A 27,883-nucleotide genomic window follows, 5' to 3' on the forward strand; every position below is an offset into this window, starting at 1 on the left:
ATCACAGTGACAACTGCATGTGACAAATTGTTACTATGTAGTAATAGCAGCAAGCTCTGTATCTATTTTTTTTCACTCAAAATAATTCCATATTTAATTTTTTTTTTCTTATATAGGCCTATACAATAAAAGGATTGGTGTGACACAGCATGGTCGATTCATAATCAGAAACAATGAATTGTACTCACGCGTCCCATCGGGTTTGCTCCCCATAGCTCGGATCCAAACTAGTTGTCTAGTTTCCAGTTTTACTTGCAGCGTTTTCTTTTCTGGTCTCTTTTTGGAGAAAAAGATGGTGACCACTAGCCCTCTTTCGAGGCAGCGGTAGATTTCGACTTCATTCATCGTCGAGGCCATCTTTCACTTTTGTTATTTTTTCTGCAGATTTTCAAGTCAGTCAGGCAACATGATAATTAAATCTATTTCGACACCAATATTTCTTATCCGCAGTTATACACAGTCTTCATCAAAGTTACATAGCAAGGAGGAAGTTGATTAATCCACCATAATTGTCAGGTCTATCCTTTCACGCTTCGTCCATGTTGACGAACAATAATCTTCCGGGAAACCGAGATCTTAAGCTAAGGGCAGTAACTCGAGTGCGCACAATACGGAGCACCTTTGTGTTCTACGTTTATATATTTTTTTTAAACCTTAGTCAGATTTATATTCATATACAGCAATGTTATCTAGAGTAAATGTAGAAATTTTTATAAGATTATATGAAAATGTGTGCAAAAGTCTTTACAGAGCCACACAGTAAATTGCACAGTTGCATATTTCATTTGAACACCAAAGAATACTTACAATTTCGGATTTTTCCTAATATTTTTGGAATTTATTAGTAATTTCTATTCAAAATCAGACAAAACATACCTAGACCTCCTAGATTTTGTGCTATTTATCCTTAAATTAAAACCTTTTGATCTATATAGTGAATACATTCATAAATAAAAAGGTGGACGAGACCAACTTTGTCAAACATGTGGTAGTCTAAATGTTTGAGGAGACATATTAAATATGAATTCATCAGATTCTTCAAGATTAAACTTTAGATTGATATTTTTTTTCTCAAATCAAATTTTAACATTAAAATAAACTTTTGAATTTTATCCAAAAAAAAAAATCCATCACAAATTACTGAATAAATAAAAACACACATACACAAATAAATAAAAATTGAAAATACACAAATAAAACAACACTTTTGGATTATTTAAGTTCATTTATTTCTTTCCCCCTACTACAACCAACACAGATCACCCAAACATTTGTTAATGAATAATTTTAGTTTTACAGTTCATCACATTTCCTATGATACACTTCAATTAAGACAACATTTTGTGAAAATAACACTTGTTTTTAAACGGAACAATTGAATCAGTCATTAAACTAAAAGAATATAGTATATGAACTTATTTTAATGTGATACATGTAATGCTTCAATTTTTGTTGCAATCCTTTTTCTGCTAATTTATGAATAACATAAAATTTGATTTTTATATTATATACTTATATTTACATTCCACATGTATTTTGCTTATAAAATGTATAGAAAGCTACGGCATTCAAAACAAATGCAAAAGATTAAAATATGACTTTTATTTTGATGTCACAAAGGTTGAAACACCATGCAAGTGCACTGTTTTAGGCAAAAATAAAAATTCATGCTTATACTGAACAGTATGATGGTAGTAGCTATTGCAATGGCTCTTCTATTAATTGTAACTTACCCGAAGGATACTAAAGGGATTTTGAAATATAAATCACATTTGCAGACAAGACTGGGAGTTAAAAAAATGTAAATATAAGCATTGAAATATTATTTATTTAAAGATGTAGTCTCATAACTGCAACTTTGTGTACAAACAAAATTTTCAAAACGCGTTACACAATTTGTTTGCACACACTGTTGCAGTTATGAGGCTACACCTTTCAAAAAATAATAATTCAGTGCTTATATGACACAAAACATACTGATAGCACAAAGTCATAATTGTGCAGTTGAGTCCCTATCCTATTTATCCACTCAATACTAAAGTAAGTACACATACTGTATTAGAAGCAAATAAAAGAAAAATGGACTTTCCAGAGAGACAATACATCTGTAAAATCAAGACACTATTGCTTCACTGGTGTCTGAGGTTCTTTTTTTTTTTAAGCATTTAAGAACATGTGTTGTAGTGCATTTCTACAGGTATACATAATAGAAACAATTTTAAATTGACTAGACCTGTCTGGTCTAGCATCGCTACATATCAACATCCCATCTGAATACTGTGATGGTTAACACAATTTCTGGCCTCAATAAAAACACTGCATGTACAATAAAATTGACCCTCTATCATTTTTCCTCCCAAAATTTGAAACAATTTTTCTACATTTTTAAAATGTCTCAATATACATGCATAAACTTTTATGTTCTGCAGGTTTACACATGTAGGGACATGCAATTTTATTTCAATTAACAAGATGTTTTTTTTTTAAATATAATTACTGAATTATTTTCTTCAATTTACAATTTGTCATATATTAAACTACCCAATATTTTACTTTAAGATTTCTTCTATTTTTCATACCTATGCATATCACACTCAATAGATTATGTTCAGAATGTTTCAGAAAATGACAATTGGAAAAAAGAAAAAAAAAATTGCATGGATACAATTTCATTTATTTAAACAGCAACATTTCTTAAATTTGCAAACCAAGTAATATTGATAGCTCAAACCTAATTTTATTAGCCAAAAAAATGCAATCTCATGTTAGAAAATAAGGGAAAGATGTGAACAAAAATCCTCCTTATATGCATATATAATTCACATTTGATAATTTTCAATGTGTGAAGTAAAATAGCGCATTTTACCTAAGTGTATATATTTTTTTAAAGGATACAATTTTGCAGAGAAATGTACACATTCAAGATATCAAAACATATAATTTCAACTGTAATTATTGTAAAAGTACAGATTGTTGATTTCTGTTCATGAAATCAACAATGTTTAACCATTCCTGACAACAATGAAAGGTACGTCAGCTACAATTTCTGTTTATCAATTTTTAAAATCCAGTGAGAAAGAAATCCACAAATGTATAAGTTCTTTAATGCAAATTATAATGTAATACAGTAAAACTGTATTAAGATATAGCGAAGATATAGCGAAGGCTTGGGGACTTGTGAAATTACTTCACTATATCCATAATTCGTTATATCCGTAAAACGAATTTGTTACAGTATATAAAGCAAATTCACTATATAGATTTTTCCTTCAAGAATGATTACCAAATGTATTTTTGGATATATCAAATACAAAAGTTCCCTTGGAGTTCCAAAATTTTTGGATGAATTGAATTTCAAATTTCAATTACATGTACTTACAAAATAGTATCAATTCAATATTTTAAAAATTGAGATCTCTGAAACTTCGCTATAAAAGATGTAAATTTCGTTATTTTTAACCTCTAGTGGACACAAAATCAGTTCATATATCTGTAAATTCGCTATATCCGAGTTCGTTTTATCCATAGAAATTTACAAGGAATTGTTAAGAATTTTGGCGGGGATTCCAAAAAATTTCGCTACATCCATTAATTCGCTATATCTGTGTTCGTACTAAATGCGTTTTACTGTATTTGCTATTTTGGTTTAAAACTCATTAAAAAAAATGTAGATTGCATTCTAGTCCTATGTCTTATTTCCAGCATTTATCTTCTAATATTTCCAAAGCTTGGAAGTGAAAAATCAGACAACAAAATAAAAATCAACAATGGCACCCTCCTAAAAGGCATTTTTAAAAAACTGTATAAAAATGCAAGCTCACGGAATATATAATTATTAAAACATTAATAGACAATTTACACAGTCACAAAAGAAGAGCAGCTATATGTCTCTGCTGACCGACTTAATCACTATCTGCAGAAATTCACTGGCCCCCTTTCCCCTCTTTCAATGCTTGTGATAAAACATTTATAATTGCTGTTAATTTTTTCTCATGTGGCAGTGAATCAATTTCTTCTTTATCTGTAACCTCTGGCATTTGAATGTCTAACGTAACAGTCTGGAAAAAAAAAATTAATTACTTTCAAATAATGACAAATAACAAAATTTGATTATCATCCTTGACTGAGTCAATAAAATTAATGAATATGTTTAATTTATGGAAAAGTAACAGGTTTCAAGAGTAATTTCTTAAGAAATAATAACCTATTAAAAGGTAAAAGAATAAGACCAGAAACACTTACATTTCGTTTTTGTTTGACACTGAAGTTATATGCATTGGTATGGCTATTGCTTTGAACTGGACTTCCATCTAAGGACATGAGAATCTCTCCCGGCTTGGCCCTCCTAGTTTCTGCTGGGGTCAGTGGAACCCTTCAAACAAGGAAAGATTAGACATTATTTATAAATAAACTCTCTAAACTCATTGACAATTACAGAAAAAAATCAAAGAACTCGGAAGTACAGAGAGCCGAGCTCATTTAAAGAGCAGTGACCAGTACCGTTTTACATGAAACATACATGAAATAACTGTTATATAGGAAGTTCAGAAATATTATTTGGAATATATTATTAAATGCACTTAAATGTTTTTAAAACAGAGGAAAAGCAGGTTTATAATCATCTCTGTATAACACTGTATAACCTCAGTGTCAGAATATCGCAAAACATTACCGACATTTGATTTATTTTGATCAATATTTTTTTAGTTACAATTCCCAATATTTTTGTCACCTATGATTATTACTCAAAATGATTGATTGATTGCATATTGTTTTACGTCCCGTTCGAGAATTTTTCACTCATACAGAGACGTCACCATAAACCAGTGAAGAGCTTCAAATTTTGACCTTTACATGGCACTCAGGGCCATTAAGCAGTGAGGGTTCTTTATCATGCCAACACCTACTGTGACACGGGACCTTGGTTTTTAAGGTCTACCGTATATACTCGCCTATAAGTCGGTCCGCCTATAAGTCGGATGTACTTTTTGAGGTTATTTTAGAGGGATTTGCCATTGACCCGCTTATAAGTCGGTACAACTTTTTGTTAGAATCAGTTGACAATTTCAAACCAATGGTCTGATGTTTTAACCTGGTTTCAGTGAATATTCTTAGAAATGACACCGATATTTAATTTTAAATCATTAAGAAAAATACATAATGCACACTTTAAATAAAAATAAAGTTATTAAAATATGTAAATACTTGAACTTTGTGTATAATCTCAGAATGCCTAAATGATATGATATATCCATACTACATTTCGACGTCCAGATATTACTAATCTTTTTATGACTTGCCTATAAGTCGGACCTAGAGTTTTGGACCAAAATTTAACTCCCAAAAAACCGACTTATAGGCGAGTATATACGGTAATCTGAAGGACCCGCAACTTTCACTTCAAAATGAAAAGAACAGTTGCTACCTATTTTTTATCGACTTAGGTCAGTTGCGGTCAAGATTAGAACACACTACCTTCCGATCACGGAGCGAGCGCTCTACCCATTGAGCTACCATGACGACCTGCTCAAAATGAGGTTCAAGAATTGATTTGTCATTTTCCTGGAGTTGTCTTTCTTCGACTTGTGTTTTGAGAAGTTTTTATTTTCAGGGTTTTACACCAAGGCAAGTCCGACCGACTGTGATTTCAAAATTACCTCATTAAAATTAGTGATTATAAGGAATAAATTTGCAGGTATGGTCAGGGCTAGTGATTGTATGGTCAGGGCTAGTAAAAATTATGGGATGTAGCCCGACTGGTCTAGTACTCGTAAAAGTTAATGTCAAACCGTGACTTTCAATCAGTTGACATGTCAAAGAATTGTACCTGTTCATGAGTAGTATTTCAATGAATTGTCCAGTACTGATTTAGACATATGCTTTGAAAGTTAGCAATTTTTTCTGAGAGGAGAAAGTAATTTTTTAAAGAACTGAACTATACCTTTTAATTTCATAACATTGACAAAACTATACAGACCATATAAACATGTATATTTACAAGTTTCTTACCTTGGATCAAATTTTGGTGTAACAAGTGGTGTGTTTGACCATCCTGCATCAGCCAATGTACGATTAACTGGGGTCATATATTTTTTCTGTGCTGATCCCAAAAAGCGACTGAAAGAGGAAAATGAAATCCTAACTGAGAATCTGCTACACTGCATAACACTGGTTACAAACTACACAAATAAATACATGTAGCTTCTTTCGTGTGAAGGTAAAATGAGCTAGACACCATTGAGATGGAGACCATTTCAAAGGGCCCTGCTTTAAGCAAAGGACATTAGGACAGAAGAGAGATCTAAAGGACTGTACTTGGAGAGGACCATTTTGTACTCAGGAAATTTTTGTCTCAGTGTTGAGGAGAAATTTGACTCAAGCTCACCTCACACCCTCTACCCACAGGCACTCTATACATGAACTGTGAGCCAGGAGGTACCAAGGGGAGAGAAAATATGTTCCAGACAAAGATTTTACACAAAGAGGCTTGTCTACCTTGAACACTGATATAAAAAAAATGGTTCATGGTCACTGCATATGCAACTGCACTTTATGGGTGAAGGTTGAACAAGACTGGGTCAAAGGGAGAGATAATATACTCTGGATGAAGATTTAACACACACAGGTTTCTCAATCTTGACCTTTGATCTTGGAAATTGGTACAAGGTTACTACACACCCTCTATCCCAGGGATTCTTTGGGTGAAAATTGAGCCAGACTGGGTTAAGGAGAGAGGAAATATTCTCCGGACAAGAATGTTACATAGAAAGGTTTCTCAATCTTAATCTTTGATCTTCAAAATGGTTCAAGGTCACTGCACAACATCTACCCCAGTGAACTGTATTGGTGAAGTTTGAACCAGATCTGGCCAAGGGTAGAAAAAATATCCCTTGGACAAATGAAATTGGATAGTAGACAGATGGACAGACTGATCACCCACACAATAGGGCCCTAATGAATGCTTATGTTAATTAGCAATTGTACAGTTCATAGAAATTTTGATGAGGAAAATCATCTAAGCTGTTTAAGTACACAAACTAACAATTCCATAATTATAATCTCAATACCATCCCATTAAGTAAAATACCTTTTAAATGGAACTCCTGGAGATGGTGGTGGCATAAACTTTTTGACAGAGGCAAATCTCTTGTGCCCGGGATCTGGCATAGGTCTCTACAGGAAACAAAAGATAATAGGGATATCAACACTGTCTTTCTGACAAACACGTACCATACTGTTTATATAATATACAGTACTGTAAACCAACTATTATTCCCATGTGAGAAATATCTGTGATGATCGCAACCTTCATTTACTCATGAATATTTCTTGTTGCAAACCATTCATTTAACTGTGTGTTTATAGAGAATGTTTCGTCTGTTGCAAAAATTAATAGTCAGATGGATTTCCAACTGAAAAATCACAAACTAGAAATATGTCCATAGGACATGAATGCCCCGCCGAGGGTATATTAGTAATGCAACATTTTAACACAAATTGAGAAAAGTGAGGTCAAGGTCAAATGAAAGGTCAAGGTCAAAAAATGTTGATGCAGTTGCATAGCTCTCATCAATATCTATCAGCATATGAAGTTTGATAAAAATATCTTGGATAGTTTCTTTGAAACTGAGCTTTGAACAGAGCTAAACGCAAAGTGTGACGGAAGGACAGAAGGACGAAAGGACAGAAGGACGGAAGGAGGGAAGACGGACATGACAAACACTATATGCCCCAGCCATATTCATGGCGGGGCATAATAAAATCATCACAAATAGTAGTTGGTTTACAGTAAAACATAGCTTTGAAACATGGGTGTAATGATATACCAGTATGCAACAATACAAGAAACAATTGTATCCTATAACTGTATGAAAAATTTATACCTATATATCCAGATATATAATATTTTCAGCATTTCATTTTCATTTCTGAAGGATTCTTATGAAATACAAGAGGCCCATGGGCCACATCGCTCACCTGAGTACATTCGCTAGGCAAAAGCACAAATCAGTTCAGTATTGAAAAGGGGGGGGGGGGGGGGGGCTTGAATTTTAAACTACCTGATGATGCTTCCATGTCAATATAACAAATGGCTTTGTTGTACTTGAGAAGATTTTTTTTTCAAAAATCCTATATTCCTTTGTAAAAATTTGATCCCCACATTGTGGCTCCTTCCTATCCCAGGGGTCATCATTTGAACAAACTTGAATCTACACTACCTGAGTATGCTTCCATATCAAAATGACTAAAACATGATTTTCAGTTCTTGAGAAGAAGATATTTTCTATATGTTCTTATGTAAAATTTTCGATCCCCCATTGTGACCTGACCTTATCCCTGGGGGTCATCATTTTAACAAACTTGAATATCTACTCTACCTGAGGATGCTTCCAAATCAAAATGACTAACCATGGCTTTGCAGTTCATCTTCAGAAGATATTTTCCTATATATTTCTATTTGAGACTTTGATCCTCCATTGTGGCCCCATCCAACCCCCGGGGGTCAGGATTTGAACAAAATAGAATCTATACTACCTGAGGATGCTTCCACATAAATATGATCAATCAGGGCTTTGCTGTTCCTGAGAAGAAGATTTTTAAAATTTTTCCTATATATTTCTATGTAAAAGTTTGATCACCCATTGTGGCCCCACCCTACCCTCGGGGGTCATGATTTAAATAAATTAGAATCTACACTACCTGAGGATGTTTCCATATAAATATGACTCATCATGGCTTTGCTGTTCTTGAGAAGATTTTTCCTATATATTTCTATGTAAAACTTTGATCCTCCATTGTGGCCCACCCTACCCCCGGGGGTCATGATTTGAATAAATTAGAATCTACAGTACCTGAGGATGCTTCCACATGAGTTTCATCTTTCCTGGCCCTGTGGTTATTGAGAAGAAGATTTTTAAAAGATGCTATTAATTTTTTACTAATTCTTTATTATCTCCCCTTGAAAGGGGGCATGGCCCTTCATTTGAACAAACATGAATCCCCTTCACCCAAGGATACTTTGTGGCAAGTTTGGTTGAAATTGGCACAGTGGTTCTTGAGAGGAAGTCGAAAATGTTAAAAGTTTACAGACAGACGGACAGACAGACGGATAGACCAACGGACGCCGGACAAAAAGTGATCAGAAAAGCTCACTTGAGCCTTCGGTTCAGGTGAGCTAAAAAGTTGAAGCTTTATATCTCTAGTAATGTTCTGTACATATTTACATTAGGATGCTTTTCGTAATGAAGTGTTCGATTAGACACTGTATCACTTGAGCACAACGCATTATTTCCTTTTAAGTTAAACCTAACTGAGGTTATTTCTTTATGAACAGTCAGATTCATTATTGCTTGTAACTATTTTGTTTCAGAGTTTATTAATTAAATGTTCATACCGTACTTGAAGAAATGATCTATTATATATTCTTACACATTGGTTAGGCCAAACAAAAAAATATGTGTGGTTCCGGTTACACTTCCAAAAAAATAAGGTAGGTAGGGAATTTTTTTTTTTTTTTTTTACAAAATGATTTTCTTAATTTTTCTAAATAAGAGCCTACCTATCACTGCTTTGCAAATGGCATTTAGATGTGATGTGATAATATACTAGTCAATATTGGTAGGGGACACCTACATGCTAGCTCGCTTTGGACTTAATACTATTAAACACTTGCACTATGTTTTGCAAGGAGGCCGTCATTGCTGAAACTAAAACTTAAACCAGAGCCATTGATGGAAATCGGGGAAAATTCTGGAAAAAATATGAAAATTGCCCAAAAAAAGTTTAGGGTCGGGAGGTATAAAATAGGGAAGGTCGGGTAACTGGAACCACACATATTTTTTTATTTGGCCTTAGACAGTTTCCCTTTAATAAGAAAGGGGCACAATTCATTTTAATCTACAAATATGTTCACTGGGCAAGAATGTCCTGCCCAAGGTACATTCTATTGCAACATGAAATGTACCTTGCCTCTTTGGTCTCAGCTAAAATTAAGTTAAATATGATAAAAAAAAATGAGTGATTTTCATGAGGTTTTCAGTTACAGAACTGATGTTTTCAGTAAGTTGTTGTCCTTAGCATAATATGTGTTGACTCATTGTTTCAAGTCATTCTCTCATACACATGTACTTAGCAAATTTATAAATGATCTCTAAGTCGAATGGTTATAATGCTCTTACTTAAGAGATTTATTTTTGAATGTAGTTTAATGAAGTAATTTTAAGGGTGTTATATATATGAGAAAAACTAGGGACTGAATACACACTTCAAAAGATCAAGAACTTTGAGAGATCAAAGTTTTTATTTTGTCAAATCTTTCTCACAAGTAACTGGTGTAAATTTACGTAAACCTCTAGGTTTACAGAACAGAGAGTCAACTGCATGCAACAATGTAGTGTATTACTTAATGTATAGTATTTATAAAAACCATGATTTTAAAAAAAATAATGGTACAATTATCTGATGACTAAGAAATGGCATGGCAAATAAAGTTTTATGGAGCAGTAAAATCATTAAAATGAAAATTTTATTTGCTCAATTGTATTTATTTTAGACAACATTTCCTCTGTTTGTTCTTGTGTCCATGCAAGATCTAGAGAATATTACACGTATACAGAATCCTCTTCTAAAACTGACCTTGTCTATTTTGTTACCATTTTCTTCTAAAACTGACCTTGTCTATTTTGTTACCATTTTCTTCTAAAACTGACCTTGTCTATTTTGTTACCATTTTCTGTGAATACATCGTCCTCCATTATCGTGTCTTGAATGTTCAAATTTGTTGCTTTGGCCCGGGAACTACAAAATATTAACAACTCAAACATAAGTACAGGGGGATCCAAAATATCTGATACTATTTCAATCCTCAATAAAATTGTTGTCAATCATAATACATATTTCATTTATAGTATGTACATTATTTTAAACTGTTATGCCTATAATTTTATTAGTTAATGTAATTACTGGACAATGTCCAGTAGTTATGATGTTATGACACCATAAAATTGTCATTTTTTATTGAACATGGCTACATTTACATTTTACTTTTAAAAGTCAAAGTATATCCGCAAAAGCCAAAAATCCTTTGAGAATCTCAAGTTGGCAATACATAGGAAACTTTGGAAGGTCAGGTACTCTTGACATGTGATCCAGATATGCAGAGACACAGGTCACAGACTTTAAGAAAATCTTATCTCATGCTTGCTCAATATGTCAAACAGAGCATATGCTGTAAATAACTGCATTATTTCATAAGATAGGATTTTATAGGTACAAAATGTCCCATATTCTCAATATCTGTCCAAATCTCTAGTACAAAAGAAAAGAATATTGCTCTGATGAGACTGCACCTCTACCAATTTGAAGTCTGAACATTTACACTATCGTCTTAAAAAAATGTTGCATATTTATTTTCTTAACTTTTGCATTAGACTTATCCACTTCTATGTTTTAAATTTAAATCAAATTTTATTCATGCAAAAACTGTTTGTGGAGTAGCATTATAAAGATTTTTGAAACCATGAAAAACCCATGTTCATTTTAACCCCTATTTCGACATCAATTCAAATTTATACAAAGTCCGCATAACAAGAAAAAATACCTATCTCTCTCATAATAACTGTATATGCATAATATGGAGATACAAAAAGATGATTTTCTCTTTCATGTCTGAATTTGCTGGTTACTTCGAATGGTTATCTCACAGTCCTTCATTTATGACATAGCATACAACAAACCTTCAGAATGTCATATACGAGGGTCATTAAAAAAATACATGTATATAGACTTTTGTCATTACTTTTTTTAATTTAATGTCATATTACAATCAAATTTGGTAGAGATATTTTAACAATAAATCCACATAATTTGAATAAAAAATTCAAATATATCATGAGATTCATCAAAATTATCTTAAATTTAAGACTGTGAAAACAGGGTCATGGAGCACAGTCAAAATTGAATAATTTAATAACAATACACTTAATGATGTCTATAGTCATACCTCTAATAAATGGCACTTTAAAAGTGCTTAGACACAGATTTGAAGTTAATACTTTCTCAGATTTTCTGTATAATATCACGACTTATATATTGCAATAGCATTTCACACGAAAATATAATTAAAAACTTATTTTATCTGGAAATTATTGGAACTACGAATTCCTGGATGCGTTTGATTTACACATCCTTGCACTTTCACAAATTTTATCTTTATCCCTAACATTTAAGAAAAGAAGCAATTTTGTTGTGTATTAATGAAAAACATTACATCTATAATCCAGAAAAATCAGAGTAGAAATGTGCGAAAGCAAACCCCCTCACTAATATCGTCAGCGCATGGTCAGTGTTGTGTACAGAGTTTAACAAATTGAATACACCCGTGAAACGTAAACTGATTTTATAAACAGGGCACGAGCTCGTTATTGTGATTGTTAATTTTTACGATTCACCAAGTGTGTTCAATTGTTAAACTCTGCACACACCACTGAGCACGGACTGACAATACTGTGAGTGGGTTTTGCTTTCGAACATTTCTACTCTGAATTTTCTGGATTATAGTTTTAATATTTTTCATTAATACACAACAAAATTGCCACTTTTCTTAAGTATTAAGAATAAAATTAAAATTTGTGAAAGTGCAAGGATGTGTCAATCAAACGCGTTCAGAAATTTGAAGTTTAAATAACTACGAGATGAAATAAGATTTTTATTGTATTTTAGTATGAAATGCTATAGCAACATATAAGTCATGAAATTTTACAGAAAATTTGAGAAAATATTAACTTCAAATCTGTGTCCAAGCACCTTTAACAAAATAAAGTTTAAATGTACAAATTTAGTATTGTTAAACCACTTCAAATGCAAAAATGTAATGTAATATATAGCTTTGTTAAAAAGAAATCAATTTTAGAAGACAGGTAGAGCTCATTAAAATAAGCAAAAAAAAAAAAAGATGACATCGAAGGATGTCAAGGAACAGCGAGTAGCAATGGAAACCTCTGAAACAAACTCTGAAAATGCTGGAGAAAAAAGGAAATACTGTATTCAGGGAAATTTCACCAGTTCTATTTTCGCCCTTTTCGCCCTAGACACAAGTGGGTGAATTTTCAAAGAAAACAGTATAATTTCTTAAACAAAACTGTGACTGGGCGAATTTCAAACTGGGCAAAATTGTTTGCAAGTGTGAAAGGGCAAAAATAACATGGGGCGAAAATAACCCTTTATTCAGTTTATCAAAAATGAGCTGTCTATTTGTATATAAATGGCAAAGATAGTTTTTGAGTGTTGAATACTTTAAATCGGATGATGAACATGTCGTCTGTAAGGGAACAAACTAACTTACTTGAACAACTATTAGCAAATTAAATGAGTGGGTAAGGTGCTACAGATCATGAGAGAAATGAAAAAGAAGAGTGATTTTGAGAAACTTTCATGACATTGTTTTTGATGATACAATGTTGTTAAGCATGCACTGTGGTGAAAAAACATGTCTATTTTAAAATTAAGTAACATAAGTTCCATTTAATCAAATGAAATGAAACTTAACACACCAACAAAATACATTGAAACATGCTTATATTGAAGTGGCAGGGATGAACATTTTTGATTTACTATAAACGTAATTCAGTATATCAGTCAAGTTTACTATATATTTTAGAACCATGGGAAATGAAAATCACTTAAAGCGTGAATTCATTATAAGTGTGTTTGCTATAGCCATGTTTTACTGTAAATGTTTTTACATTTGAAAATGCACTATCTTATATCTAGTAAAAATAATACGATGAAGATCAACATTGTCTATTTTTTGAATGACCCTTGTATGTACTAAACATAGTTTGTATTGCATATTTTCATTCACATATCACCAATTGAAAACCAGTCTAATAGTCATGTGTAAAATATGAGTGTAAAATACATAATCCCAACTTTCGGAATCTTATTTTCTGTCTGGGACTTTGCAAGTCCTGTCCTAAATGGCAAATATTATCCCCTTGATTGGGCTTATCTATCCTACACTAATACAAATAAATCCATCATCTTCCAAGTCTTACAAATGTCTTCTCAGGCTTGCTGGAAGATCTGGAAACAGCTCCTCTTCCTCCTTCTCTCCCTCTGCATCATCCCCCTCCACATTTTCTTTCTCTGATTCTGGTTTGCAATCTGCTAGTCCTGTAAAGTCAAACCAAAAAATGAACATTCTATGATCAGAATATACCTATAGAGACCAAGCTTTGTGACCATCATCTTTATACATTACATTAGAAAATTGGCAAAAATAAATACAAAAAACATGAACAGATAAAATAAAAATACCTGCATATTCTTCTAAGGTCATTTCAAGATTCTAAAATTGAAATGTCATTTTTGATTTCCTTAGTACAAAAAGTTTCATATTTACAATACGAAAGATGCTAAATGTACACATGCATACTCCTTTACAATAAAGCAATCTCTATCACATCTACTTCTTACAAATGTAAATCTAATTAAGTAATTAAGTAAAACTGGACTCATATACTTACTGTTTTTCCAAGCTTTTGTTTTTCATATTCATGAAAGATTCGGAACTGTTTGAACAAACTAGACCTTGTCTGCTCAAAAGACTGTAATTTTTTCTCAACTGCAACAAGAACAAGAAAATAGGTTTCATTTCAAGTAAATGGAGTACTGCTTCATAATACATGTATACATGATATATATAATCGTGCTAATGATGATGAATTTTAACTGTCAAATGTACATTAAACTAAAAATATTCAGACATAAAAAAAACTCCATCTTTTACATCTACCTAGAAAAGACATTCAATTCTTACAACTGTGACATATAAGAAAGCATAATTTTTGAAGGGAGTTCTCTTTTAAAATTATTATAAACTTGTAACGTGTGTGTGTATTATTGTAAGAATGAATAATTAAAATCATTATATAAAGCTTCATATTATTTTAAGTCACTATTATTATACAGTTGTATCTTTTGCTCACCCATGGTATCAAAATCTTTGAGGTACATCTCTAATTTTTCACGTTTTTCTCTGTTGGTGATTTCCCCTTCATCAGCATCTGAAACCCTTGATGTTTTCCTGGTTTTTGCAGCCCGTGTCACTTTTCTTCTTGGCATTTCTATATTTAATAAAATACAACATCAAATAATTTTACATGTTAAAATACAATATGTTAAGCACAGTAATTACTTTTCCAGTTTGCAATCTTCACTTTTTTGGGTTTACAGCACACAGAGGCCAGTAAAATGCCCCATTCCTAATGGTAGAAAGGTGTTTTTCCCCCTTAAGTTTATATCTAAGAAAATTACAAAAGAAAGAGCATTAATTTTACAGGTATAAGAAACTTAAAATAAAAATGATTCTTGTCTTTTTTTGTAATATCCAAGAACTTTTCAATGTTGTACAGTATATGATGTAAACAGGTGAAAACAATAATATCAAAAGTAAACAATTGGCACAAATGCAGTAGGGAATCATCAACAATCAAAGAAAGGCATATGACGGAAATTTCAAAAATAAATAATAGAATTTACAAATTTAATCATATGAGCTGATTTTAATGAAGTGAATTTAATGTACAATCTCAATACGATTCATCATTGCAGAAACCAAAATAAATTCACACACCATTCAATAACAAACTTACAAAGCCAGAAATTTTAAGAGTCAAGAAAAGTGCCTTTAATCATTGATTTTGAATGACCTGAGCAGATTTACAGATTTTCAAAGTCTTGTATGTATCAATGATTCATTATCTTGTTTTTGAGAACGATGAATAATACAGTTGGTCTGTATTTTTTTAACTCGAACCTATCAACAATTCTCCCCCCCCCCCCCCACTTACTGTAAGAGAGAAAGAACTGTTCTCGGCATTTTCAATAAGCAAGATAATAAGAACTACAGTATCTAGAGTGATAATTAGAGGGATCAAGATTTCATCAACTGTCAGAAAGAAAAAAAAATTTCAAAAAATATTTAAAAAACAGAAATACCGGAACATAAGTAATGAAGACTTACATTGGATGTCCAATTTATACTTTATCATGTGTATACTCTGATTGTTTTTAACAGCTTTTTTTTTTTAAATATAACATTTAGCCTACAGTACATCCTAAACTAAACGTCTAAAAATCAAAACATCTATAGGCTTAAATACAGGAACTCTGTCTTTGGTACATTTAGACATCAATCATTTAACATACACAAAAGGACAATTCAACACTTGTACTTTTCTCATATTCATGATTAACAAGAGTTAATTTTAAAGATATTTATGTAATCTATCACTTACTCGAGTCTTCCTTTTTACCGCTTTCATTTAAATTATTCTACGTAGAACCAGGAATGTACTAAGTCACGGAAAAGTTCATAACATAAAACTTAGTAATGACTAGAATGAATAAAATCACGTGACAAACTTAAATGATAAGAAATCTTTTTTCCGAAAAAAAAAACAAATACAAATTCAGTTTTTGTATCTCAAGGTACAACTTGACTTTGGTCTGGGTCTAATTTAGTCAAATGTCTGGATTTAAGAATTACACAAAACTGCGGGGGGGGGGGGGGTCTTGAAATATGCAGGCGCGGATCCAGGAAAAAAATCCAAATCGTATTAAACTCAGAAAATTTCTGGACAAGCAAAAAATAAAACGAAACAAAAACCAAACAAACAAAGAAACAAACAAAAAACGTAAAATTCATTTTCCAAATGTTAAACAAACCTATTTCGTGGTGGTGGTGGTGGTGGTGGGGTCCACGATTTCGGGGGGGGGGGGGGATCCAAAGTTTTTTTGTTTTGTTTTTTGTTTTTTGCTTCAGTATATACTTTTAATAACTCTTCAAATTCCGGGGGAGGGGGGATTCCGCCTCTAGATCCGCGCATGATATGGAAAAGTATATGTATCTGTTGGTAAAAACATAATATCCGAATAATCAAATAGACTAGAAGCATTTATTTTTTCTCCCGTTATTTTCTCCTGAAAGACCTCTCAGCATCTGCTCAAGAAAAAAATCCTGTCCGGATTCGCCCTATCATTTGCGATGCGGATGTTGCGTATATCAACTTTCTTGCAGTCTGAAGACGGTTTGAAAAAATATTCTTGTCCAGGAAGCATTCAGAAGCCTGTAGAGTTTATAGGTAAACTCTCAATACTTAAAATTGTATTATATTTATCAAGTCCGTGATCTTAATGCAAAATCTATATAAAAACGCCATAAAATTTATGCATTTCGGAATAAAAATATTTATACTTCATTTCTCCAAATTCTCCATGGGGCCTCGCCCCTGGGTCCCCCATTTAGTACTTTGCTCTGGATCACTGCATGCATGGCAGCCTCGAGGCGGTCCCAGGCCTCCTGCCTAATTTGCATACTTTGGCTGGCTATGCCACTATGAATGAGATATTTTTACACTACGCCAACCATTCCCTCTCAGGCCCTTAGGAAGCAAATTCAGTTTGGGGGAGGAGGGGGGCACGTCATACATTTTAAGTTTGGGGCGGGGCGCTATCAACTACCAAAATTCCTTGACAAGCAAAAAAAAAAAAAGGTCATCAGACGTTTTTATTGAGGGGGCACAAATATATAGTAGCTATGTTTTCTATAGTAAATCTATATATCGACAAAGTTATTGGGGGGAGGGGGGGGGGTCCTACGGCCATGCCTCTTTTAGACTCGCGCCCGTATATATACCGTAAAGGAACAATCTCTAAAACTTAACTAAGGCGGAAAATGATATCAGATATCGGAATATAGTTATGATAAGCTAGGAATTCATGTATTTTTGATAAGTTTTCGAGTCTAATAAAAATTCTCTGAGGGTTGAGGGGGGAGAGGGAGCACCATCCCTTCGTTAGGTCCTGTGGATACGAGGGGCTTCTCGTCAATGTGTAAAATGACCTTTTTACCTTCAAATTTCCCAAAATGGTAAATGTCATAACTATGTAGGTACTACTCACCTGTTTAAGGGAGCCACATATATCTATGTAAACTTAACCTTGTACTTTAAAACCTAATAAGTTAAATTCATCAGGATGTGTTGGATACAATCTAAATTAATGCACTTTTAAAATTGAATTAGTACACTAAATAATTAAAATAAAACAAAGTAAAAGAGCTAACAGTATCAACCTATATAATAATTTTCATTAATTTTACTAACATAAATTCTTTACTCGTCGCACTTGAAAGAATTCCATCATTAGATCCGCCACATCTTTACACTGACATGACTGCTGCCAGGCGATGGGATTTGACCTCGCGGCATTTGTCAGCCAACCATTACAATAGAGAGAAACAAATCATCTAACACGCTCTGCTCTGAACGATCTATATCTACTAGCCGTGTTTCTGCGCTGAAGAATTAGTCCATTTTGTGCAGCAGCTGAGGAGAGGGAGGGATGCTTTCGTTTCTGTAGGAATGCCTGTTGCGAAATCTGTATCATTGCCGTTGGATAAGGGTCTTATTTCGGCACGATGAATCTGATGGGGAAAGTGGCGCTGGTGACGGGTGGAGCTCGGGGGATGGGATATGCATTTACTGAGGCCCTGCTGGATCAGAAAGCAAAGGTCAGTCTGAAAATTACCCGTTAAAAAGAATCGAGCGAGATATATACCACTTTGTATATTTGAAAGTACATGGTATGTTTATAACGATTAAAAAAAAAATCTTTCAAGTTACTGTATATTGCAGTACATGATTGGACTAATGCTAGGTACCAAGTTATTATGATGATCTCAGCTAGGCGAACTCAATAAAAATGCTTTCGGTTTTTGTCCTGGGGGGGGGGGGGGGTTAGATCGCACATGTATGCAAACATGAGAAAAACACTTGATTTCTGACCAGTAAACACTGGTACTTTGATAGTTTGGTAATATAAATACTTTTCCAAAAAGAAAACTCGTGTACAATGCTTTCTTTTCAAATTTTCATTCATTCGTAACATGTTCTACACTTAATTAGGCAAGGTGAAATTAGAGAGGTTAAAATGAGTTTTAAAAACTAATGAACTCAATTGCACAACAGGTTCATTTAGATAAGGGCCATATGAAGAAATATATTATGGACAAAAAACTTGTTTGTAACAAAACAGGAAACATTATATATTTATGAATGAGTGTACTAAATGTAGCATAACTTTCTCACGTTATTCAAAGAGATCCACTAAGAAAGTTGTAACTTTATCTGACGCCTCTTGGTTCCTCGCGTTACATATATATACATGTACTCTGTACACTGTATGTAAAACTGTTTGGCCACTCTTAACCTTCTTTTCAACTTTGTTTTTTATTATTTCTATTGTTCCAGAAGTTGCTTTGACAAAAAATATTTTTTATGTTTATATTTTATATGCCTTTTTTTTATATTTAACCAAAATAACCTGTGGAAAGGCTTATTGTGAGTACAATATGATTAACCATTTTAACTGTTAAAAAAATTCTCCCAGCAACAGAGGAAATTCAAGCCTTTTATATCATATTTATTGCTGTACAAAAACTCTATTCCACCGCACGCACATCAAATTGAAGAGACACGCAAAAAGTAACCCAAAACTAACAAACTTTTGAATAAAATACTCTGTTTGAGCAGTTTTATCCATGTAGAGGATTTAGAGATATTTATCTTTTAGTACAGCGAAAACATTAACGTGAAAGAGAAAACAAGAATAAACTCTGCGTCTTGTGATTTTCGTCATTTTCCTTAAGAAAGGGTGGTGTATATCTGTGTTTTTTTCTTTTTGTGAAAAAAATGCTTTATGTAGTGGTAGAGATTAGAGAGTGTTAAATGATTGAACTGAATTAAACATTTACGGCATATCAAAACAATGCACAAATACTAAGTGAGCATCTAACAAAATCATTCTATCATAACTAATATTCTGCCATGATTTTGTTCTGCAAGCTCTAGTCTGTAAATCACACCGAGAACTTTTAGGCTCAACTTTTGAATGAAATATTCAAAGTTTCATCATTATACGCTTGATATAAATATTGGGGTGAGGGATGTTTAGATGATACGCGTCAAACTTCTCGCTGCAGGTGTGTTTTTGTGACATAAATGAAGATTTGGGATTGAAGTCACTCCAAGAGCTAAAATCTAAGTTTGGAGAAACAAATGTTATGTTCCAAGTATGTGATGTCACAAGGCAACAACCAATGGAAAGTGAGTAGATTTGTCACAGATTGTAAATGACATATATATATAACAATTTCGGGACTAAAAAAATTTCAAATTTATTTTTTTTATTATACCTGTCATTTGTTGAAATTTGATCCATGTAGAAATGTTATTTGTTTGTTTTTATCCATTTAATATACTGTAAATCACTTTTGATTCACGAAAACCTAATTTTCGCGCAATATTACCCGAATGTCTGATAAAAAAAATTTCTTTTGTTCAATTAAATATTATATACAATGATACCAAAATTACTGAGAAATTTTCCTCGCCAATAAATGTCATACAACTCTCTCGCAAAAATAAGGTACTATAGAATCTCGACATCTACAATATATGTACATTTGTACTTCCCAATATAAAGTTGTCTGACAGAGAAGTGTAAATTTTTTCATAGGGGAATCTCTTTGAAATGTTTTAAATAGATTATGAAATATGTAAACTTTAAACTATCGTACACGTTAAACCATGCATATACATATATAACTCCATGAAGAGTACTATATAGTAAACAGAATTGCGCCAATAAAAACTACGTTCGAATTCCTGAGTGTCATCGCTTCATTCACACGATGTTGATTAACACTCATATTCCTACAAATGACAGTGAAATGTCGACCCAATTTCCCCCTTGGATTAATATCTACAAATAAGCACACAGCACGTTTGAGGTTTTGGCAAAAGCATACTCCAAATGTCTCTAGTTACCGTTCTGCAGCCAAAGTTGAAACTTTACCAATAGTTAGGAACTTTCATTTGAATTATGAAAACAACAAGACAGAATTCCTTGTTAACTTTTATTTATTTACATTTTTATCTGTTTTGACAGAAAATATCGAGGCTTAAGATCATTAATAAGACAAACACTTTCAGTATACTAGTAATTGATTTAAGGGGTTGGCAAAGGTTTAGTTTTATGGGGCAAAAAAATTGAACAGCTGGTGCAATACACAAAACATTTTCCCTAGCTGTAATCCCTTGTATTTAGTAATGGTTATAGAAATTATATTATGGCGCTTTTTTATCGACACATTTTCTAGATTTATTTCAAAGTGTCAAAGAGAAGTTTGGTTGTCTGGATATCGTCTGCAACAATGCCGGGTTGGGCGGGGAGACGTATCCTTTATGGGAGAAAGCTGTTGACGTTAATTTGGTAAGCATGCATGGATCTTTTTTGATGTGATTTACCCCTCAATTTTTCACCATGGCAAATTCCTTATCTATAAAGTCTCGTTATCACAATGTGATTTCCTTCTCAACCCCAATTGCTGTGAGTCAAAAGCAGAGCAAAAATATGACAATGCACTAAATAAATTTTAAATGAAATGGAGCAGTGATAAAAACACAAGTAGTGTACATTGATTATTATATATTCTGTTGTTGTTGAGTGCAGCAGTACAGAGAAAAGGTATGAAAACGATCCATCTGCGAAACTGATAGCTGCAGAACTGTAACGCTATGGTTTTATATATTTTAGTCTTTGACCATAATTTGTGGCATTATTCGTAGGGAAAGTAGTGCGTTATGGTCAAAGACTAAAATATAAAACCATAACGCTACAGTTCTGCAGCTACGAAACTGAAAGTATTGAAGCGATGGTATTTTCCATTTCAGTGTCACTGGAAACCGTTTGTAATTCATAGTCTTGAGCTAATTCCCTCGTAACTGCTGGGGTAGAGAGATAGAAAAAAAAAACAGAATAAAACCGGGCGGTTATAAATACATGTACTTGTCGTCCTTCTAATAGTTCAGGAATTCTTCGCCTCTTTTTTCCATTGAAAACCGTATTATTGCTAAGACTAAACCTTACAAATTGTAAGAAAAAATCTTTGCACTTTTCCAAGAGAAATATATTCGTAGACTATTAAAATTTAGAAATATATATGGTGTAAATTGATTATTTATATTTTTTTGGGGGGGGTTATTTTTGACAATGGTAAAATTTAATATTGGCTATTTTAAATTTATGAGCATTTCAAAAAATATTTTATGCCAAGTTAAACTGTCTTATAATCTTGGAATTAAGAGAATACTTTAAATTGAGAAACGTATACGTTGAAAGCGTTTTACGAGCAATAGATCATATGCAATGTGTTTTCTGTCTTCTGACGTATCATCCTACGACAATTTTAGAAAGGAACAACCAGGGGGACATTGCTGGCTCTTGAACACATGAGGACGGACAAAGGAGGAAATGGAGGCGTTATCATTAACGTATCGTCTGCGGCAGGTACACATATTGTAACTTTTGCCGTATAATACAGGCCCGAGGATAATTATATTGTCTTAGGCTGAAGTCCAGCATTCAAAAAATAAACAACTGTTATAAACTGACACTGGAAAATTGAAATTAACAAAATGAAAGGAAAAGTTTTTACAAAGTCTCAAATTTTATATGTGTTCGATTATAAACTTTAATACAACATTTTGAGTTAAGTCAAAACTACTTCATTATCCTATTGGTCAGAAATAATTTTTTTATTGACGAAAGATGAAATAAAGTATGTCAGGTTTGAACATTTTGTTACGAAGGAAACGCCGATAACATGTTATAAGTTAAATACCAGATATCGTTTTGGCAAACCATCAGACACATGCCGATTTTAACCTTTCACTAACCCCTGCTTTTTTAAAGTTTAATTGATGTAATCACATAGCTCCTCTGAAATTGAATATCAGTATGTCAAAAAGTTAATACAAAAGCAACCTTTTTTTGTGCTAGATGAAACTTTTATTTTGTTCATTAAATTTCAAACTTAGAGACTAAACAAAAAATATAACTGGTTGTTGAGATTCAGTGAGATAAATGTATTTTGAATGAAAACTGCGTAGTTCTTTGAAATGAAACATCTCCCTTTTGAGATGAAGATTGTGTTATCATTTCAGGGTTGAATGTGAATCCCTTATCCCCCGTCTACAGTGCAACAAAAGCGGCCATTATAGCGTTAACTCGGAGTTTGGCGGTAAGGAAGAGATAAGTCTGACATCTATACCTTTACATTCTATCAATCTGATGTGAAGGAATTTAAGAATTGGTACATTGAACTTAAATTTGAGTAATTTTGAAGTGCACGCGTGGGTAGAGACATGCGAAGTAATCATTCATGTTGAAGATGATAAAAACATAGTAGCACGCCTTGTTTCTACTGTTCATTTCACGTACAATTTATTTCTCATAAATCTCATAAAAAACTCTTCTAACAGGTTTAAATGGAATAGCACTGTGAAACTCAGTTTTACACTAAGTGGAGAACATAGCGTTATACGTACAATTCTCTTAAAATTTAACCAAGATACTAAGAAAAATAGTGAGTTATCTAAAATTTTGTATGAGTGTATCATGCTGCCACAAAAAAGACGCAATTTTTCAAAATTGACCACTCTGAAAGCTACTTTATTGATAATTAAAAAAAAAGTGATGACATTAGAGCGATTTTACTATCATTATACTAACTCACATTTAGAGCACCAAAGTGACCTAGGTGACATATTGCTATCAACTTTCGTCGTTCGTCGTGAACTCTTCGAGCTTTTCTAAAACTGCAGGACCAGTTTTAACAGGGTTTGGTTTATAGCATCTATTGGGGAAAAAGAAGATGGGCGAACAAGCAGAGCGAAATGCCTATTGTGCGACAAATAAAAAAGTGAAAAAAATAAATCTCAATTATGACAAATTTTCTCTAATATTTCATTTAACATAACGTATACTTTATGTACATGTAAAATCTCCATAAATCGCAACAATCTCACAAAGATTGAACTTCTTCATCCATGAAATAGCATACATACACCAAAGAGGGGAAAATGATCAATTCTAAACTAAAACACAATTTTGAGTGGGTCTTCGCTCCATTTTTTGAAAGATTATACTCAAAGTATGCGTAAAAATAAATATTCTTTGGTTTTCAAAAACATGGAGCAAATACATACTTTACCTTAAAAATACATTTTATGACACAATTTAAGGGCGGATCCAGCACCGGGTGTGCCCCCCCCCCCCGTTTGAATTTTTTTGTTGAAATTTTGTGTGTATAACAAGCATTTACCTTCGGATTAGTCCATTTTAGTACATAAATAGATAAAATGATACTACTGCCCCCCCCCCCCCGGTTATGTAATTCCTGGATCCGCCACTGCAACTTTCGTATTTTTCCGATAAATAGTTGAAGTCCATTTAGTCAAGGGTCTTATCACATGTACAAACATGATTTAAATGCCCATCTTTGGTATGAGCGGTATAGATTAGTGATTAGCGTGACAGTCTGGAAAGGAAATTGACACTCAGGATTTTTTATTGCTTTGGTTCGAACCCCAAGAATACCACTTCTTTTTTTAATCACAGAATGATTTTTTTCCGAAAGATGTTTCTGCAGAAAAGTTTTGTTTCAATGATAAGAACTTTACTTCAATACTAAATTCACAAATTTTGCACGCCTTTGCCCCCTCCCCCCCCCCCAATCTTTTGACTATATGGTTCCATCTTAGTGGCATCTGAAACATCGGGTCTTTCCCAGAAAGGTGTTTTTTTCTGTAAGGCCTGGGGTATTCTAGATTATCTTAGTGAGACTGAAAGTTGTGACCAAAATCTCCCAAATGAATGCACTCTTTGAACGTAATTCTCTTCCCGTGGAAATCTTGAAGACAAAACTATCTGCATGACCACATTGATGAATGAGAACTTTACTACAATTTTGAAAGTGTTTCCCAAGTTAGGATTCAGGTCATGGGTTAGGGTTAGGTTGCTCATACATCACCTGGACCTCTTTCAGACAAACAAATTACATAATTATCCTGAGCAATGAGCAAAGAATATAAGAAGCAAATTCATGTTCTCTGGACCCATGGTTCATTCGGGTCCCATGGTGATGCTAAATTCAGTTGCATTACATCTTTATTTTTACCCATTTTTTTTTCATTGACATTTTTCAGACAAAGAACAAAGTACGTTACCGGCTATATACGACCGAGAAATTTTACGATTTTTCATCTACGGTTTTTTGGTGCAAGTCCTTTATGCTTTGTTTACAGTGAAACTAAAGCTAATGTCAAATTGTATAAAAATGACGTAATATGCAATAGTAACAATGTACAATGTATGTAAATACATAATAATGCTGAGCAATATCCCATCTGGCTATATTATTTAAACAACCAAAGACTGCACAAAAAATATGTCAAATTTCATTATTTTCAGAAATTGTGCAACATGGTCTTTTTAAACGAGTAATGGTTGTATATTATATGAATTATCTTTCTTTCTGCAATAGACTCTGACTGATAACAAAAACTTAGGGAAAAAGACATAATATTCCTTTAAGACATATACAAAGATTGTCTTTGACAAAATGTCCCAAGGTCATTTGAACATCTTCAAGGTTTTCAGGGGAAAAATTGTCTCTGTGATGAAAAATATGATGCGTTGTATGATACTCAGGTGCCCGTCAAGGCCCACGAGCATCTTTACTGGTAGAAATTTTTCTCGGGCATCATTTGCAGATCTTAAGAGATAATAACCGGATTCCGTCTTTCAGATGAATTCTGATGTGAAGTCTGCCGGAGTTCGACTTAATGTATTCTGTCCAGCCTTTGTTGACACAGATTTAGTAAAAGAAATCAATGAAGAGAACTGCTTAGACGTCAAGAAAGCCCATCAGTTCCTGAAAGTTATTGGAATGATAACGTAAGTTTGCACAAGTTTGTTAAAACATTTTTTTTTTGTTCAAAAGGGATCGCAAGAAAATTTGATCTATTTGGAAAAAAAGGACACAAAATGCTTGAAAAAAGCTAAATGCGAAAGTCTGAGTTAAGAGGGCTGGGTGGTTGTGGCCATTTTAGACTTTATTGATCTCCTTTAGAAGAAGAGCTCCATATAAAGATATATAAAAATGATCAAATTTTAAAACTAAAATGTATGAAATCTTTGTTTGCCAAATGATAGTTGACAGCTTAAGATATCATATCTAAAAAATTAAAGTTATATCTGATGGTTAATTTGTTGACCCCCCAGCCTCCTTAAATTTTTTTCCATAGGAAAGGAAAATCGTAAGTAAAGCTTATCTCGAGCTTCATTAGGGTGATGCCCCAGAAATGCATTATTTACTCGGCAGTGTTCTTATCAATAACAAATGCATTTTATGAACTGAAAAGTTTACAGTAAAACGAATATTTCTCATTTGAAAGTAAACAAATCAGACGGTTGTATACAATGATCGATTCACGTTGAAGAAATCTCTGTCGGCTTTAATAGCACATTTAATGTCAGTTGAAAATCTACAGATATATCACATGTTTTCTATCACATTGTTTTAATAGCAAAGAAGAAGCTGCCGAGAGTTTCATGGAACTGGTTTGTGACGTGAACCAAAATGGAGCCGTTTTGAAGTGTTCCAAAACGGATGGTAAACAGTACATGTCGATAGAGGCGAAACCTTTGACGTAGAGGGTACTGGCATCTCGGTTTCATCGAAAAAAGTGAAGTCTTTTGTATCGTTGTAAATCAATACCAATTTAAAATATACTCTGTCGATAAAGAAAGGGTTAACACGATACCCTGAATGATATACAAACTGAACAGTATCCGAAATGTCAAATGGAATTTGAGGAGAATTAAAACAGTGGCATAATCTATTTTAATTTTTAATACGTCATAATTCTGAATAGCAATCGCAGTTCAGTTCAGATCCGATATCGTTCAAAAATAATTGTGATTATACATGTTTCATCGATATTTTATAAATTGATATTCTTTGATATTGTGTACATTATTTTTAATGATATTTTTATATGTATTTTGCAAAACAAAACAAGAGAAAAAAATGAAATAACATGTTTTTCATCATCTGAGGGACTTCTAGACGAACAATGCATATATATGTACCATATTTATTTATTGTATTGATTACCAATTAATATAACCAATTACCTATAGTTTACTATATACTTGAATGTTGTAAATGTAGTATTGTACCATATTATAAAATGTTGAAATAGAGTTGTGGAACTTTGAGCCTGTTAGTGCAATATATACGTACAAAGAGCATTTAAATTTCAATGGAATATAATTTTTCTAGTATATTGTTATCGTCATTTCATTTCGGATTATTGCTGAAGTGTAAATCTGTTGTGTTTGACTACCATTGTGTAAGGTAAATTATACTGAGTAAGCATTTTTTTTTCAAATTTTAACCACGTGAAATTACCTTTTTTTAATTATATTTTTTACAACAGTATTGTTCAAAACAGAATACCTCATTTTTTGTACCTTTTTTGAATTAACTTACAGTATTATAATATTGCATTTACTTTGTTAGGCAAAATAATCCATTAGACAATAATACATATTAATGTGATGATTATATTTTTTTTATTCCTGTGATTTGTATATATAGTGACAAATGGCTTTGTAAATTCTTAAGAATAAAACTGTAATTGCACAGAATAAAAATACATGCCAACAATAAGATTGAATTTAAAGGCAATTTATAAGAAAATGGATGAGGTCACTAATGTCTTGATTTTGAAATTAATTGTAAAATATTTGTATTGGAATGAATTCAGCTATATAATTTCTGATTTACTTTGATATGAGAGCCTGCATAGTCTTTTTGTTTAAAAAAAATGTTTTGTAAAATAACTTTAAGACATTAAAGGCAGATTTTTCAGATGATGTGCTAATTAATTAATTATTTCTTAAATTGAAT

General features: G+C 32.8%; 3 protein-coding genes across 7 annotated transcripts in view; 1 reads left to right on the forward strand and 2 right to left on the reverse strand.

Annotated features, from left to right (window-relative positions):
• The window catches only part of LOC133206266 (1-phosphatidylinositol 4,5-bisphosphate phosphodiesterase gamma-1-like), a 39,892-nt gene extending 39,333 nt beyond the window's left edge, over positions 1 to 559 (reverse strand). For all 5 annotated transcript variants that reach the window (XM_061342215.1, XM_061342217.1, XM_061342214.1 and 2 more), the window contains exon 1: positions 189 to 559. In XM_061342215.1, coding sequence (XP_061198199.1) covers positions 189 to 357 — 169 coding nt within the window. In that variant the 5' untranslated portion in view covers positions 358 to 559. The remainder of the gene's footprint in view (positions 1 to 188) is intronic.
• A 1,028-nt stretch (positions 560 to 1,587) lies between these two features.
• On the reverse strand, positions 1,588 to 15,123 carry LOC133204604 (borealin-like). The gene is made up of 9 exons (XM_061340357.1): positions 14,988 to 15,123; positions 14,526 to 14,623; positions 14,317 to 14,347; positions 14,055 to 14,172; positions 10,710 to 10,797; positions 7,088 to 7,173; positions 6,010 to 6,117; positions 4,243 to 4,372; positions 1,588 to 4,058 (listed from the first exon to the last, which is right to left on the reverse strand). Exons 1-9 carry the CDS (start codon positions 15,121 to 15,123, stop codon positions 3,924 to 3,926), a joined length of 930 nt encoding a protein of 309 aa, XP_061196341.1. The 3' UTR covers positions 1,588 to 3,923.
• A 3,187-nt stretch (positions 15,124 to 18,310) lies between these two features.
• On the forward strand, positions 18,311 to 27,849 carry LOC133172611 (15-hydroxyprostaglandin dehydrogenase [NAD(+)]-like). Its single transcript, XM_061307544.1, has 7 exons — positions 18,311 to 18,574; positions 20,045 to 20,168; positions 21,224 to 21,336; positions 22,317 to 22,413; positions 23,070 to 23,146; positions 25,715 to 25,863; positions 26,496 to 27,849. The coding sequence occupies exons 1-7, from the start codon at positions 18,482 to 18,484 to the stop codon at positions 26,620 to 26,622; spliced, it is 780 nt and encodes a 259-aa protein (XP_061163528.1). The 5' UTR covers positions 18,311 to 18,481; the 3' UTR covers positions 26,623 to 27,849.
• Positions 27,850 to 27,883: the final 34 nt, after the last annotated feature.

The sequence above is a fragment of the Saccostrea echinata genome, unplaced genomic scaffold (assembly GCF_033153115.1).
Source record: "Saccostrea echinata isolate AGI-Se365-2 ecotype Australia unplaced genomic scaffold, CSIRO_AGI_Sech_v1 ptg000054l, whole genome shotgun sequence".
Taxonomy (NCBI): domain Eukaryota; kingdom Metazoa; phylum Mollusca; class Bivalvia; order Ostreida; family Ostreidae; genus Saccostrea; species Saccostrea echinata.

Coding starts and splice junctions, on each gene's coding strand:
- LOC133204604 (XM_061340357.1), bottom strand. CDS start 15,123: ATGCCAAGAAGAAAAGTGACACGGGCTGCAAAAACCAGGAAAACATCA. Junction 14,173..14,316: donor GACCTTAGAAGAATATGCAG/GTATTTTTATTT, acceptor TTGACTTTACAG/GACTAGCAGATTGCAAACCA. Junction 7,174..10,709: donor ATGGTAACAAAATAGACAAG/GTCAGTTTTAGA, acceptor TGTTTCCTGTAG/AGACCTATGCCAGATCCCGG.
- LOC133172611 (XM_061307544.1), top strand. CDS start 18,482: ATGAATCTGATGGGGAAAGTGGCGCTGGTGACGGGTGGAGCTCGGGGG. Junction 18,575..20,044: donor TGCTGGATCAGAAAGCAAAG/GTCAGTCTGAAA, acceptor TTCTCGCTGCAG/GTGTGTTTTTGTGACATAAA. Junction 25,864..26,495: donor AAAGTTATTGGAATGATAAC/GTAAGTTTGCAC, acceptor TTGTTTTAATAG/CAAAGAAGAAGCTGCCGAGA.